The 15,511-nt window shown below is 42.0% G+C and overlaps 1 protein-coding gene across 2 annotated transcripts in view; it reads left to right on the top strand.

Annotated features, from left to right (window-relative positions):
* The window catches only part of LOC126145661 (vascular endothelial growth factor A-A-like), a 165,708-nt gene that overhangs the window by 112,554 nt on the left and 37,643 nt on the right, over positions 1-15,511 (top strand). For both annotated transcript variants that reach the window (XM_049915573.1, XM_049915574.1), the window contains one exon: positions 10,627-10,832. In XM_049915573.1, the coding sequence (XP_049771530.1) occupies positions 10,627-10,832 (206 nt within the window). The remainder of the gene's footprint in view (positions 1-10,626; positions 10,833-15,511) is intronic.

The following is a 15,511-nucleotide window of genomic DNA, read 5'->3' on the forward strand; positions in this document are numbered from 1 at the left end:
TACGCATACAGCGAGTGTGCAAGGGTTGGCTACATTGTTTTCTGTGACAAATGAAGCGCTAAGAGCGCGGAACATCGTCTCTTTGCTGTTTACCGTTTCGAATTAGTTCAGTGTTGCGCCTGTTGTTGGTAGTATTATACTTCTTGTGTAAAGCGTTGTTCTGGTTACGATGCCACGTTTTAGTAACCGTGTATATAAGAAGAGGAAGAACGTAGGAAAAAGAAAATTAACACTAATGCCAAGTTGCGATACTACAATTACTGAAACAGTGCGTTCTTCTGCTAAGCAACACATGGCCGGCCATAACCCTGTGACATCTTCTAGCAAATACTACCTTGGGGATGGTGACTCCAAAGGTTTCAAGACTATAGAGGAACTGAAACCATATGGAAATGAATTTGTAGTTGAAAAGTTGGAATGCATTGGGTATGTGCAAAAGCGTATGGGTGCACGGCTTCGAAGGCTCAAACAAACTTTGGGTTCAAGTAAGCTCAGTGATGGAAAGACAATAGGAGGGAGAGGCAGGCTTACTGATGAGGTGATTGAACGTCTACAGAGATACTATGGGTATGCTATAAGGCAACATACTAGTAATGTTAGTGACATGCAAAAAGCAGTGTGGGCATTGTTCCTTCATACTGCCTCTTCCAATGAATACCCTCAACACAGGCTGTGCCCAAAAGATTCCTGGTGCAAATATAATGCAAAAAAGGTCTATGATCACAAACATGGTTTGCCAGCAGCTGTGATAAATGCAATAAAACCAATTTTTCATAACTTAGCACAGCCAGAATTGTTACACAAATGTCTACACGGAAAGACGCAGAATCCTAATGAGAGCGTAAACAATTTGATTTGGAAAGTGATTCCTAAAAGGGTGTTTGTAAGCATAAAAACACTGCACTTTGGCATTTATGATGCAATAGCAACCTACAACCAAGGGAACAGTGTGAAGTGTGAAGTTCTGAAGGCATTAGGATTTACAGCTGGGGTGAACACTGTACGAGCACTAAGAAATATTGACAGAGAAAGGATAAGAGGAGCAGAAAGAAGAGAAAGGCATATGAGGTATGATGGAAAAACAGGCCAGAAAAGAAGACAGAAGAGGAAGAGTTTGGAGGATGAAGAAGAAGACCCTGATAACCCATCCTATAGTGCAGGAAAGTATTGAGAAACTTTGATAGCCATTTCCTGTAAATTAGAATTTTTCGAATATAAGGAAATTTTCTCAAAATCCACTCAAGCTAGAGAGATGAAATTTTTATACAGCACTCCTAGTGGCGAAACTTACATTGTAACACAACCATTTGGCAATATGTTCAGTAGTTTCATTTCAGTTTAATTATAAAGCAATTATTTGTAAAAAAAAATTTGGGTCATTAATAAAAAAGATAATTGGAAGGAAACTAGAAAAGATATTCCAAAATCCCTCTGTCATAACTGCAATACTAAACCACTCTATATGTAAAAAAAATTCAAATTTTTCTATTTGGTAGTTTATTCATAAATGTTCCTCAAACTTAGTGATTTTAAAATGGGCAGCATAGGCACCTCCGGCTCCCCTTAACATAGGACCAAAATCTCTTTCGATTTTCTGCCAGATTTCGAGACAGAGGTTCGTTGTGGAAAGTATTAAAAGCATCTCGCACTGAAGTTCGCGCTGCATTTCGAGATTCTGTAAGACTTCTCCAATCTTGAGGGTTTTGCGTTCTTTTAAATTTGGCGCGCTTTGCTTGTTGCTTCTGCAACAATGTGCTGATATGTTTAGTGCACCATGGAGGATCAGTACCATCTCTTATTCAATTATTTCGTATATGTCTCTCATAGGCGTCGATACTATTTCTTTGAATTTAAACCACATTTGGTCTGCGCTTACATATTCAGATTGGAAAGAGTGGAGATTATCTCTTATTTACTTAACTGAATGTCTCGCCAGCCGAATTTGTTTTTTCTCCATCGACTGAACGTATGAAATTAATATTCTAAGGCTTTTTGTCCAAGATAAAGGCGTAGAAGAACTTTGAGCATTGCCCGAAACAGCCCTGAATAGGGATAGTCTGCGTTGACTCCATGCACGAATCACAGAAAAAAATTGTTAATATTTGTAGAGCTGGAATAAAATATCTTTGCTTTGCAGTGGCGGGGACAGCGTTTCAAGGATTCAGACAGCTATTCCTTACGAGACTCTCCAGGTATCCACGGAATAGGCAACGCGGCGAACGCGTGACTCTCGAGAACGAACTACTAGTGTATTGGTTCCCAACCTGGTGGTAAATGAAATTTTCTGAGGTGTAAAAACCAAACCACACGATTCTGTTTCAGTCAAGAAACTAAATTATTTTTAAAAGATGATTACTGTTATCACAGTTTTGTAAGAATCTAATACTGATTACATCATTTATCAATAATTACTTTGTTCTCAGTTAGTAGCACTAATGCGGTGGAGGTTACAGGTTCCTCACGCAGTCCACCCACTACACACATATGTCGTGCTTTATTCCGTACATCGCTGATGATAAAAGTGAGACATATACGTAACAGTTTATAAATATCTGAAGAAACTGTCTTCTCCAAATTGTAGATAGTACCTGCAGCAGTCCGGAAATTTTTTCATTTCTCCCTTCGAAACAGATAAACGAATTAATTGACAGCACGACACGGCGTAACTACATGAGAGCTACTATTGTGCTGTACACAATTTATTATAATAATAATTATTATTATTATTGTTAGAGTGGCTAGACTGAAAGCATTAACAGTCTGAAGTTTCTGCGGGTTCAGAACTGAGGAGTGCAACAATGATGTGAATAAGTATAGAGCACACATCTGAACATGTTTGATTTTAAATGGGATTACAGTGTGCAGGTCGAGCAAGTTCCGCAATGGAGAGGAATAATGCAGGGAAAGCACTTTTTGAAACAAGTGTGTACCCTCACTGTGGGTAGTTAGCTTTCTTTTCTGGGAAGTAGTTGTCAGTGCCACTTGCGATGCACCACGAATTCCTTCGTCATACATTCTAACACACACACACACACACACACACACACACACACACACACACACACACACACATGCAACCTAAATATCATTCATCTTTCATCATTTTAAAAATAAAAGTGTTCCGAGGAAAGTCCTTCATTCTACAGTTTAGTTAGATGCTGAAGTTGGTGTTAATATGAGGGGAAGGGGGGGGGGGAGGGGGCCAAGTGATGGCAGGGTGGACGAGGGTACTTGTTAATGTCTGTAATGTCTGATTGCACTCAGGGGTACTGGTCTAAAAAACCGCTGTACTAGTGGCTGCTGGCTGTTTCCTACTGCACGACTTGCTTAATCGTGATGATGATGATGATGATGATGATGGTGATGTTTGGTTTGTGTAGCGCTCAACTGCGCTATCATCAGCTCCCCTACACAGTCCCCATTTTTACACAGTCCAGTTTTTTTCAGAGTCCAATCTAACTTTGCTTAATCGTGAATCACAAAATAATTTTAATCGAAATACAGGAGCAGCATCATGGGCATGGCATCTGGTGAGTCTTATAGGGGACACCTTATATAGCAAGGACATTATTGACGCACGCACACCTTCGCCCGTGTCTCATGATTGGAGTCGCACGCAGGGCAGCCCGGCTGGTTCGTCGGACTGTGGAGCCGAACTGGAGTCTGCCGAATACTGAGCCTATGACGAGTGACTGGTAGCCCACGGGACGTCACGAACCCAGGGACAGAACAGAGCGAGTTGTGTGTGAAATCCCACTGTGATATAGGAAATGTTGGTTTTCGGCCGAGTCATACCACTATGGGCTCCATACTGATGATCTTGCCGGTATTCGTTATATTAGAAACTTCGTGAAGTTTTTAATCAACTCAAATGTTTACCACTGCCTGTACCTTCCTCTAAACATACTGGTAAACTTACACATGACACCTATTTGTTGTTAATTTATTTATTTTTTGCTACATTCAACAACCACAATCACACATTTAACGGAACGTTTTTATCACATATGTGCGCTGTTAATTTTTGTTATTGGGTAAAATTCAAACAGATACACTAGACAGTAAGTTTGTTCGCTATAGGCAAATGTGAGATACATGTTGCCACGCGGCAGTTTCGCAAGTCTTACAAGGAAACATCACCAACTTGACCTTATATTTTAAGGGGAAGAAAAAAACAATAGCGAGATTTGAGCCCCAGCAATCGATCCCGCTCGGAACTTTGTGCCGCAGTTCTGAGAGCACGCATTTATGATCTTCAGAAAGTACAGCTTTTAAACTTTATTCGCGCGCACCGTTTGTCTGTCACTCGCTCTGCCCCACTGCATTAACTGACTGTTCGAGCACGAAGTACTGTACAGTGGAGTGAGTAAGAGGTCTGTCAAATACTGTTTTGAAATTGGTAACATACTTTGTTCATTATGGCGAAGTGCACGGTTTCTCACCTGCAGCTGATACCAGGGATTCCTGTGCTTTCAACAATTTTATGTTGCGATACGCAAATAGAGGTAAATGATTGAAACGAATGAGTGTGTCATTAAAGAAGCAGAGTAACGCTATTTAATTATTAACATCGCTGTTGTGCGTTGTATTCTTTGAATTTTAAGTTTGGCACTGTTAAAGTGAAGTACATTTGCACAGGATGCACTATTCTTCAACGTGATTGGTATGATTAAATTGTAAACCGAAAATCATTAAGTTGATTTTGTAATAATTCTTCATCTGCTTAGGTTCATTCATTTTGACTTTGAGACATGTATATAAAATAGGAATAATAATTGATCAGTTGCTTATGTTAATTCATTTTCACTTTGAGGCACGTATATAAATCCAGAATGTCGGTACGAGAATTCCCTTACTACAAGGTCCGGCAGAAAAACCTCCCCTTTAAGGAAAGCTAATAAAAACAAAACCAAATAAGTTAGAACAATTTTATTTATACTAAATAAAAGTACATATTATGCCATTTTAGAAAATACTCTTATGGTCTTACTTTTTAAATAAAACATCCCTTAAATGGCTTCCTGCACTGTCGACACACTGATTGAGTCTTTCCCTGAAGTTATTCATTACTCTTTGAGTCATTTCAGGTGGAATAGCTTCAACCTCTTGTGTAATTACTTCTTTCAGGGCTCGTAAAGATTGTGGACGTTGTTCATAAACTTTTGCTTTTAAATAGCCCCAAAGAAAGAAATCACAGGGCGTTAAGTCCGGCGATCGTGGGGGCCAGCCAATGTCTCCACGCAACGAGACCACATGTCCAGGAAACATTTCCTTCACCAATGCCAGTGACTGCCGCGCTGTGTGGGCTGTAGCACCATCTTGCTGGAACCACACGTTCTCTATTTCACCAAAAAGCTCCCTTAGTTGCGGTTGGAGAAAGTCGCGGAGCATGGCACAATAGCGTTCACTGTTGACGGTTAAATTCCTGTCATTTTCTTCGAAAAAGTAAGGACCGATCACTCCGGAATTGTAAACAGCACACCATACTGTTACTTTAGGGCTATGAAGTGGTCGTTGATGAAGTTCTTGGGGATTGTGTTCACACCAGTACCTGCAATTTTGGCTGTTCACTGTTCCGGCAAGGTGAAAGTGTGCTTCATCAGAAAAAATCACAATATCGTTGGGACGAATGTTCCGAAGAAGGTCTTGGCACAAACTTACACGGACACCACAGTCTCGTTCACTCAGTTCCTGCGTAGTTACAAGTTTGTAAGGATGCATTTTAAGATCTCGATGCAAGATTCTTCTCACACTTCGATCAGATATCCGTAATGCTGCCGCATGCTTTCTAGCGGATCGTCGAGGAGATTGTTGAACTGAAGCTCTAACTGCATCAACATTTCCGGGGCCTGTTGCAGTCCGTGGTCGTCCAGGTGGTTTCCTTTTTAATGCGGAACCTGTCTCACGAAAGTTAGCAACCCAAGAATAAATTGTTTTCTTATCGGGAACAGGGTCCCGTCGTCCGAGCGCAAAGCGAACGCGAAAAGCACGTTGAGTATTAATAGGCGATTCGCCATTTTGAATAAAATCTTCCACTACGAAGGCACGATGTTCACCAGACCACGCCATGGCGTACACTGAAAACGGCACGTAGGCAGCTACGTAACGACGCGCCCCCCACCACTCTGCTCCTTCTACTGTCCGCTGCACGTTACTTTGTAATCGGGGAGTTTTTTATGCCGGACCCTGTACAACACTGAACTGATAAGAGCGTAATGTTGGCATACAAAGTACTCATATAATTTAATATTTTTCGCGTAAAATAACGTGTGTTCTCGTGCAAGACATCAAAATACGTTCGGCAGATGTGTCCACTTTCCCTCTCCTCTTCTCTGGTTTTCGACATCTCTCTAATAGGGGAGCTCTGGTTGTCACTCGCGTTTGGGTATGAGGCGGATGAAATGAGATGAAGCGAGTGACAAAGGGGGCGCACGGAAGCTTAAAAGCTGTGCTTTCGGAAGATCATGACTGCTTACTGCCAGAATTATGGCCCAAATTTTCGAGTGAGATCGATTTCTGGGACTGATGTCTTGCTAGATTGCTTTCTTTCTCCTCAGAATATGAGGTCAAGTTGGTGATGTTTCCTTGTTATACTGAATAGATACTGCAATAACAACATGCGTTGACTGTGGACTTCCTTGACGTGTTGTTCTTAACCTTACCGGCATCTGCTGGATTCTTTGTGGCTCTTATTATATCCTTAATGTATGTGTGCTTAAGTGGCTTTCCTAAGTTATACCTTTCTGCGGTAAGCGTAATTCTTTATCATCAAATGTAATGTCAGTTCCACCACTTATAACTCTAGAATAAAAATTATGTTGATTCCCAATGCTAAATCTGCCATAGCTACTCGCATTGACGACGCAACACAGATAAAACTAATAATAATTCATAAACCAACAACAAAGGTCAAAAATCTCTGTGAAGAAACTTCTATGAAGAACTTGAAACTTTTTTTCCGCAAGCAGAAAAAAGGGATTAAACATCTTCAATGACAAAGCTGTCACAGTGGCAATGGACTGTGTTTGGAACCTTCCCAAATATTTTAGACGACAGACACCAACTTTTACTGTCATTTGGTTTTTATTGATCTAAATCTTGAAAACAACTCCCAGATCACCAATCAGTACATTAACAACTAAGGTTTCTTGTCCCAATTAGCTTTGTATCTGTATTGCACTGAAAATAGTGCAAAAAAGTGCGAAATGTGGACAGTATGTCTATAGACAGATTTTCTGATGAAGCGTTGGCCGATATGCACCTCATGTATGGATTCATTGAATGTAATGGAAGGCAAGCATAACGATACTTTGCTGAGCTGTTCCCACAGCACGGGCATCCCCATAACAATACAGTGTTTTGTCTGAGGACTGTTGAATTACCCTATGTGTTGTATAGTATATTGTACGTTTTGGTTTTTACATGTTAGAATCACTTCGCTGGTGTGAAGATATTTTCACAGAACCAAACCAAATAAATCATAATTGCATAATTACTCTGTAATGATCCGCCGATTCCGTGGGTTCCTGATACTAGATTTCTCTGAACAATGACTGGAAATTTGTTGGTAGAGTTCTAGTTCACGCTACACACACAGGGTATTATGGATATAAGGGCAGAAGTTTCTGTTGATGGCTGAGGACATTATTTTGAACAACACTGTATCACTACTTACTTCATTTGGAGACTTATAATGATAGCTGTTACGAATGTTATGTTTTTAGGTGAGTTAGTACCTCCAAGTATGCATTGTTTAATGTCCCTTGGGCAGAAGGTTAGGCACTGAAGTGTGGATGCATCGACGCAGAATGAATTGTCTATACCGACAAGCACATACTTCGTTGTGGAGTTACGAGCATGCAGAAAACATTAGGTAGTACATTATGTGATCTGTTTGTGTGAAAGACCATTAGACGCTGAGAAAAAATAACTAACACACGCGAGTTGGTACACATTAAGGTACCAATTATCAGAATATCTGTACCTATGTCTGCAACACCCTGTACACACAGGGTGTTCCACCTAAGAGCTGTCAGGCGCGTTTTCTCTGGCGTTTCGGCAGATACCGGGTGACCAAAAAGTCAGTATAAATTTGAAAACTGAATAAATCACGGAGTAATGTAGATAGAGAGGTACAAATTGACACACATGCTTGGAATGACATGGGGTTTTATTAGAACAAAAAAAAAAAAAAACAAAAGTTCAAAAAATGTCCGACAGATGGCGCTTCATCTGATCAGAATAGCAATAATTAGCATAACAAAGTAAGACAAAGCAAAGATGATGTTCTTTACAGGAAATGCTCAATATGTCCACCATCATTCCTCAACAATAGCTGTAGTCGAGGAATAATGTTGTGAACAACTCTGTAAAGCATGTCCGGAGTTATGGTGAGGCATTGGCATCAGATGTTGTCTTTCAGTATCCCTAGAGATGTCGGTCGATCACAATACACTTGCGACTTCAGGTAACCCCAAATCCAATAATCGCACGGACTGAGGTCTGGGACCTGGGAGGCCAAGCATGACGAAAGTGGCGGCTGAGCACACGATAATCACCAAACGACGCGTGCAAGAGATCTTTCACGCGTCTGATAATACAGCTTCACTAAAAGCGCCTCTTCAGGTAACGTCAACATGCTGCGACTGCTGGCGCATCTGATTCTCTCTCTCATTAGAGCTCCTTTTATACACGATTGTCATGCGCAATCACTGACGTTTTGCTGTCCAGCGCCATCTGTCGGACATTTTGTGAACTTTGTTCTTTTTTTTGTCTTTTTTTTTTGTTTTTGTTCTAATGAAACCCCATGTCATTCCAAACATGTGAGTCAATTTTTACCTCTCTATCTACATTATTCCGTGGTTTATTTAGTTTTCAAATTTATACTGACTTTTTGATCACCCGGTATTTGTAATTTCGTTTGCTGAATGTGTACCTGGAGTGGCCCCAAACAAATACTGTTAGTCACGTCTTTCATTCGACTCCCAGTGTCGACGGAAAATGCTGGTTTGTTTCCCGTTTCAAACGAAATATTTTAATTACCCATTCAAGAGAGTAGTCCACAATTAGTCTTGTCCGATATTTATTTCATCGATGAACATCGGATGTAAGAAGAAACAGCACTCCAGCAGCAGCAGCACCGTCCTGGCACGCTCTGAGTGATACCGGCGTGCATTGCTGCTGTTCAATCGCTACTGGAGTACTGATTATTGTTACTGTCTCTGCTGAACTGTCACGCTAAGACGAATATCACATTAGTCTAATTTTGGATCGCTCTGTCGAATGGGAACGTAAAACAGCGCCTTAGAAATAATGTTCTTTGTAACAGGGAACAAACTTATGCTGACTGTCGACACTAGGTGTCAAATTAAAGACGTGACGCCGGCCGCTGGGGCCGAGCGGTTCTAGGCGCTTCAGTCCGGAACCGCGCGACCGCTACGGTCGCAGGTTCGAATCCTGCCTCGGGCATGGATGTGTGTGATGTACTTAGGTTAGTTAGGTTTAAGTACTTCTTAGTTCTAGGGGACTGATGACCTCAGATGTTAAGTCCTATAGTGCTCAGAGCCATTTCAACCATTTTTTAAAGACGTGACGAGCAATATTTATTTGGGCTGACTCCAGCTACACACTGCAAAAACGAAATAGCAAATATATGTCGAAACATCAGAAGAAATGACTCTTAGGGGCAATTCGCAATGGAAGCTGATAATGCTCTTTGACTTAGAAGACGCTTCATTTCTACTATATGTGCACAATCTCTGGACTTTTTGTGCTACTGTTTCGTGTTAGTGTGCCACATGATGATGAAAATGTTTATGAATAATAAATCTCGTGGTTCTTTCAGCTGTAACATCTGGTAAGTAGCTTTACTATTATTTAAAATTTACAATTCCAGTGTCATATTACGATAACTAGAGCAAATTATACATGATTTGTAGCGGAAAAAAGTTCAGAACAGACAGCTGGCTACATCCAGCAAACAAAAGTTGGATGTATTCCACTGTTGTGCCTTAAGATGAGGGTGCTAGCCCTCGAAACGCGTCGTGAGAAGGAAAGTGATCGACACAGTTAATTGTTTTAACTTGTTAAAACCCAACATGAACAGTCACTAGAGCAAGAAACTTCTTTTTTTATTCGTGCAGTCGTCGCGCCTGCTCTGTTCGCAACCACCGTCTACCATAATGGTGTGAGATCTGCAGATGGTCTAAAACGCGCATAAACTGGTAACCTCATAAAAAAAGAAGTTTCTTGCTCTAGTGACTGTTCATGTTCATTTTCAACTAGAGAAATCTTCTCAAAAATCATTGTTTTAATTTGTCCTTTATGCTATAAAGAACCGTAGTCTCGTAACCCCAGTCCGCAGCTCGTGGTCCGTCGGTAGCGTTCTCGCTTCCCACGCCCGGGTTCCCGGGTTCGATTCCCGGCGGGGTCAGGGATTTTCTCTGCCTCGAGATGACTGGGTGTTGTGTGCTGTCCTTAGGTTAGTTAGGTTTAAGTAGTTCTAAGTTCTAGGGGACTGATGACCATAGCTGTTAAGTCCCATAGTGCTCAGAGTCATTTTTTCGTAACCCCAGTCTAGCACGGACTCGATAGCATTACTGCAGAAACGGTGTGTGGTGCCCGCAGTGTCGCCGGAACAGCTGGTGTCGCTGCACCGGCGCCTGACGGGCCTGCGCTGCCAGCCGCGGCGCGCCATGGTGACGCTGAACGTGACGCAGCACGACGCCATCACGTTCCCCAGCTGCGTGGCGGTCAGGCGCTGCGCCGGCTGCGACTGCCCGGGAGACGGCGAGCACTGCGCGCCCACCAAGACCGCCACCGTCAAGCGCAAGGCAAGTACCGTCCAGCACTACCGCACAGTCCTATCCGCCGTGCGCGTCCGCTGCAGATAGTCCCCGAGAGAGCTGAGAGTGTGAAGGCGACTATGCACTGGAGGAGCGTATAACGTGTCCTTGCCAATTCGACAGGCGCTGTCTGCCCGTGGAGTGATTCACCGAGTCCATTATTTCAGTTGCTACAGGCTCTACGACAAACACTGTCTGAATAATAACAGTTTCTGTGACATCCACTGGATGGGTTAAAGTATATCTTTGGTTTCGTTATTGCGCACTTACAGCAGTCAAATGTTTGCAGAGCACAAAAAAATCAACGCATCAGGAAGGAATTATCCGAATGGCACGGAAATCGTTAGATGTGTTGTAATTTACAGACAAATAAATAATTACAGTTTCAGAAAACTTGGAGGTTTTATTCAAGAGAAAGAGCTTCACAAATTGAGCAATAACGCGTTGGCCCACCACTGGCCCCTATGCAAGATTCGCGATGGCACGGGTTGATGTAGTTGCTGAATGTCGTCTGAGGGTTATCGTGCCAAATTCTGTCAAACTGGCGCGTTACATGATTGTTGAAATCCTCAGCTGATTAGAGGGCCCTAACCATAATGCTCTAAACGGTCCCACTGGAAAAGATCCTGCGCCCTTGCTGGCCACGATATTGTTTGGCAAACACGAAGACTAATCAATAAAACGGGACGCTGAACGTGTTCTACGTATCTCTGTGCTGTAAGAGTGCTGTAGATAGGAATCAAAGGGTCCTGCTGTGAAATGAAATGGCACCCCAGACCATCACTGCTAGCTGTCAGGCTGTATTTGGGCGACAGTCTAATTGGCGTCCTCCAAGTGTTCGGGGCGTCTCCAGATATGTCTTCGCCACTCATCACTGAAGACAATTCTACTCCAGTCAATGAGATTCCGGGCTGAAGACGTGTCTACAGACGCCCTGGACAGCGGTCGGATACCATGCTCACCGTCCCCCGCCATAGGGCCAGACAACCAGAACTGACGGCCTGTGGTGCCACTTCTTTTCGTAGTAGTCGGATCCCTTTGGTCGTCATCGGCGGCAGCCTTACAGCAAAGCGCTACGTCGACGATATTCTGCACCCCGTGTTGTTGACCTTCATGGCAAACCATCGTGCACTTTCATTTCAGCAAGATAATGCTGGCCCACACACGGCGAGAGTTTCTACTGCTTATCTTCGTGCTTGTCAAACCCTATCTCGACCAGCAAGGTCGCCGGATATCTCCAAAATTGAGAACGTTTGGAGCATTATAGGCAGAGCCCTCCAATCACCTCGTGATTTTGATCATCTAACGTGACAGTTGGATAGAATTTCGTACGGTATCCCATCCAACAACTCGATCAATTAATGCCAAGCCGAATAACTGCTTGTATAAGGAACAAGGGTGGACCAACGAGAGCTTCTCCTATTGAATAAACCATCCAATGTTTTCTGTACATGTACACCGTATCTAGCAATTTCCGCCCCGTTCGGATAACTCCTTTGAGATGCGTCTTTTTTTTTCTTAGTGTGTATTTATCAATCAGCACGACGTTTCGATCAGATAAAAACTAACAACGCGGAAAAAAAGTCACTTGCAGTACGGAGAAGAGGTGCCTAAGACGGCCTCCCATAGGCGTAGCTACACACCATCATGTTCACTCCAAAAACCCTTCTGCAAATAACACCAGAGTAAGTGAAACTATAACAGTTCTGGCGTCTATCGTGATATACATCCATTCCTGGGTCCAACGTAAACATTTTCTCCTTTTCCTGACAGAGACAACCTCGAAGTCAACAGGTTTGTATGGCTGTTGTTGTGAACGCCTGTCTTTAACAATTTGAATCATTGATTCTCTCTGTAAGCGAGATCACAGTAATTACCTCTGCGCTCACCTGCTTTGCGCAGACCTCAGTCGACCTAAGCTTACACACTACTTAACCTAAATTACTCTAAGGACAAACACACACACCCACGCCCGGGGGAGGACTCGAACCTCCGCCGGGACCAGCCGCATAGTCCATGACTGCAGCGCCTCAGCCCGCTCGGTTTCTTTTTCCTTTCATCCCAATTTTTTTTCATACTTTCATACTGCTGTTTCCTGTGTTCCTCAGTTACGATTCCTTTGCGCTCTTTTTTCCTTTTCCTTAACTTAGGTCATGATGTTTCCTCTGTATTAGATATCTTCTTCAGAAATATTTCTTTCTTCTAAGTCTTTTTGACTTTCCTCGATCTACTTAGTATTGAAATATTTGTGTAGTTAGCCTACTTTCCTCACTTCTTTTTATATGAGCACATAAAGTGACAATTTTTTTCCGAATTGTGTAAAATCTTCTTCAGTTCCGTTCTTTGTTACTCGCTATATTTGCAATTTCCATCTGTTTCCGACCCCAGAATTTTTAAGGATTTTTATCTCCTTCTCAGTCCCTCTCCATTTCTTCTAGTTTGAGTGAAGCAATGCACTCTGCTACGAAAAGTGCTTGATGTCTTGTTACAATGGTATAGTTCCTGATTTTTGTTTTTTTTGGGAAATGACTTTTTTTATTGTATGTAGCATTGGAGAGTTCGTACACAGTCACTGTCGATCAGGCTCTGGTGTCATTAGCTTATATATTATCCCATTTATTTGTATACTTTTTCCAAGATTTTGAGCTTCTGAATTTTGTTTATTCTTCTGAAGTCTGTTTGTAGTGATTTCGGGGCATATAAGACATTAGTCATGTACTTCTTTTTGGTTGTATACGTATATGTATACATTGATTTTTCTTTCGGCAGTTTTTCCAGGAGCTTCATCTGAATTATGGCTGAATGTACGTCTTTGAAAAAGGTGCTTAGGTCATCTGCGGAAGCCACATGACGGATTTTGACTCCTTTACTTTTTACATGATATGTATTCACAGTTGCGAGTGCGAACAACCATGCATGCATGCTGGAAGGAACATTGCATTTTTATTTTACGGCACTGAGTAACACATCACTTTCTCTCACATACGTCTCACGAAATGTCCGCAGCGAGATAATCCAAGAAAGTAGTGCTAACACAGAGTGTTACCGATAGTAACTTTTCCAACGCGTCATTCCCGAATGGAACAGGAAGTGACAAACAGATAGTGGTACCTGAAGTAATCTCCGCCACACTCCATAAGGTGGCTTGCGGAGTATAGATTACATGCAGACTAGATGCTTATTTGTATTTGTAAGGCTAGTTCGCGTCCGTAGTAGAATACTACACGTGCACCCTGGGTAACGCTAAATGAACTAGCACTAAAGGCAACCAGATAATCCAGATAATCTTGTGCTGGATCTCCTGGTAAACACATCATGAGTGATACCGACCAAATGAACGATGAAGAATTGACTAGAGCACTCGGACCGTGCCTCCGAGTCTGCCACCTAAACATTGAAGGCATAAGTAGGAGCAAATGTGAATTTCTCCAGAGAGTTCTCACTCAGAACAAAATCGACGTAGTCGCGATACAAGAGACTCATGCGGAAAACATAGATCAGCTGGCCTCACCTAGAGGAAAAATCCCTGGATTCGAGATACTGGGAGCCACCTATCACCGCAATTACGGTGTGGCAACCTACATACGAAATAAGATAGGAAATGCTGAAAGGTGGCTACACTGAGCCACAGCGCCAGAAATCGCGCCAGAGAGTATTGTTCCGCCGCCTCCACAGGCAGTGATTATTGAGACGCAGCGACAAGCAGTTCTTGCCGAGAAGTTGTGGTGGACACTGCTTGTAGCTGAAGTCAGAGTGAGATGCGGTAGTGGAGAGTGTTGTTCCATGTTTTATGCAGTGGTTTGATGGGAGAGATGATGATGTTCTAATGGAGATATTGTAATGGTCAGAGTGCATTTCGTCAATATATATGGAGGTATTTTCTTTTATTCTTTTATTCTTTCAGTGACCTGAATAATGTGTCATTACAGGTTCAGTCAACAAAGCATCTGGCGTGTGTTCTTGTATTAGAGTGTAATTCTGATTTTCTTGCGCAATTGTAGTATTTCTAATTTTCTTTTATCACGTCAGTATAATTGGTATTAAAAAATTCTTGTCTTGTTGAAGAAGAACCGTGCCAGATGTGCGTTGAGTCATACTACCACATACAGAACAGCTACACTTGTGTTTGTTGTTTCGTAGGTTTTATAGTTGCTGGGGACTTAATTAATTGTGCTAACAGAAATTTCCTTACATTCTTTGTTGTCATTCTAAGCAGTCAGATTGCGTACTAAAACTAGTCAGGGCCAGCCGTTTACGAGACTTGCGTAATCGGACTTACAGCTACTAAAAAAAAAAATATATATTTGCATTCAAATTTAATTAAGCCCCCATGCACGTGGCGACCGCTGCTTCGGATCGTCCCTTGGAATTCTTCTGATTGTAAAAATAGTAGACGGTAGTATTGTTGTAGTAATTTGTAGTTTAGTAATTGTAGTCTATTTTGCATGTGTAGATTTGGTAATTGGCATTCTTCTAATGGTATTTTTCAAAATTTAATTTTTATTGTCTTGTCTATGGGTTTGACAATTTAGGGCAATTATTTCAATTGTTCGATTAATCGTGTTTGAGGGTAACATTTCATGTAAATGGTATTGTTGGAGATAAAGAGTCATTGTGTGTAATTTTCGTACAGTGACGAGTTTTGTATGTTTTGTAAATGATTACGC

Source organism: Schistocerca cancellata, chromosome 2 (assembly GCF_023864275.1).
Source record: "Schistocerca cancellata isolate TAMUIC-IGC-003103 chromosome 2, iqSchCanc2.1, whole genome shotgun sequence".
Lineage (NCBI taxonomy): Eukaryota > Metazoa > Arthropoda > Insecta > Orthoptera > Acrididae > Schistocerca > Schistocerca cancellata.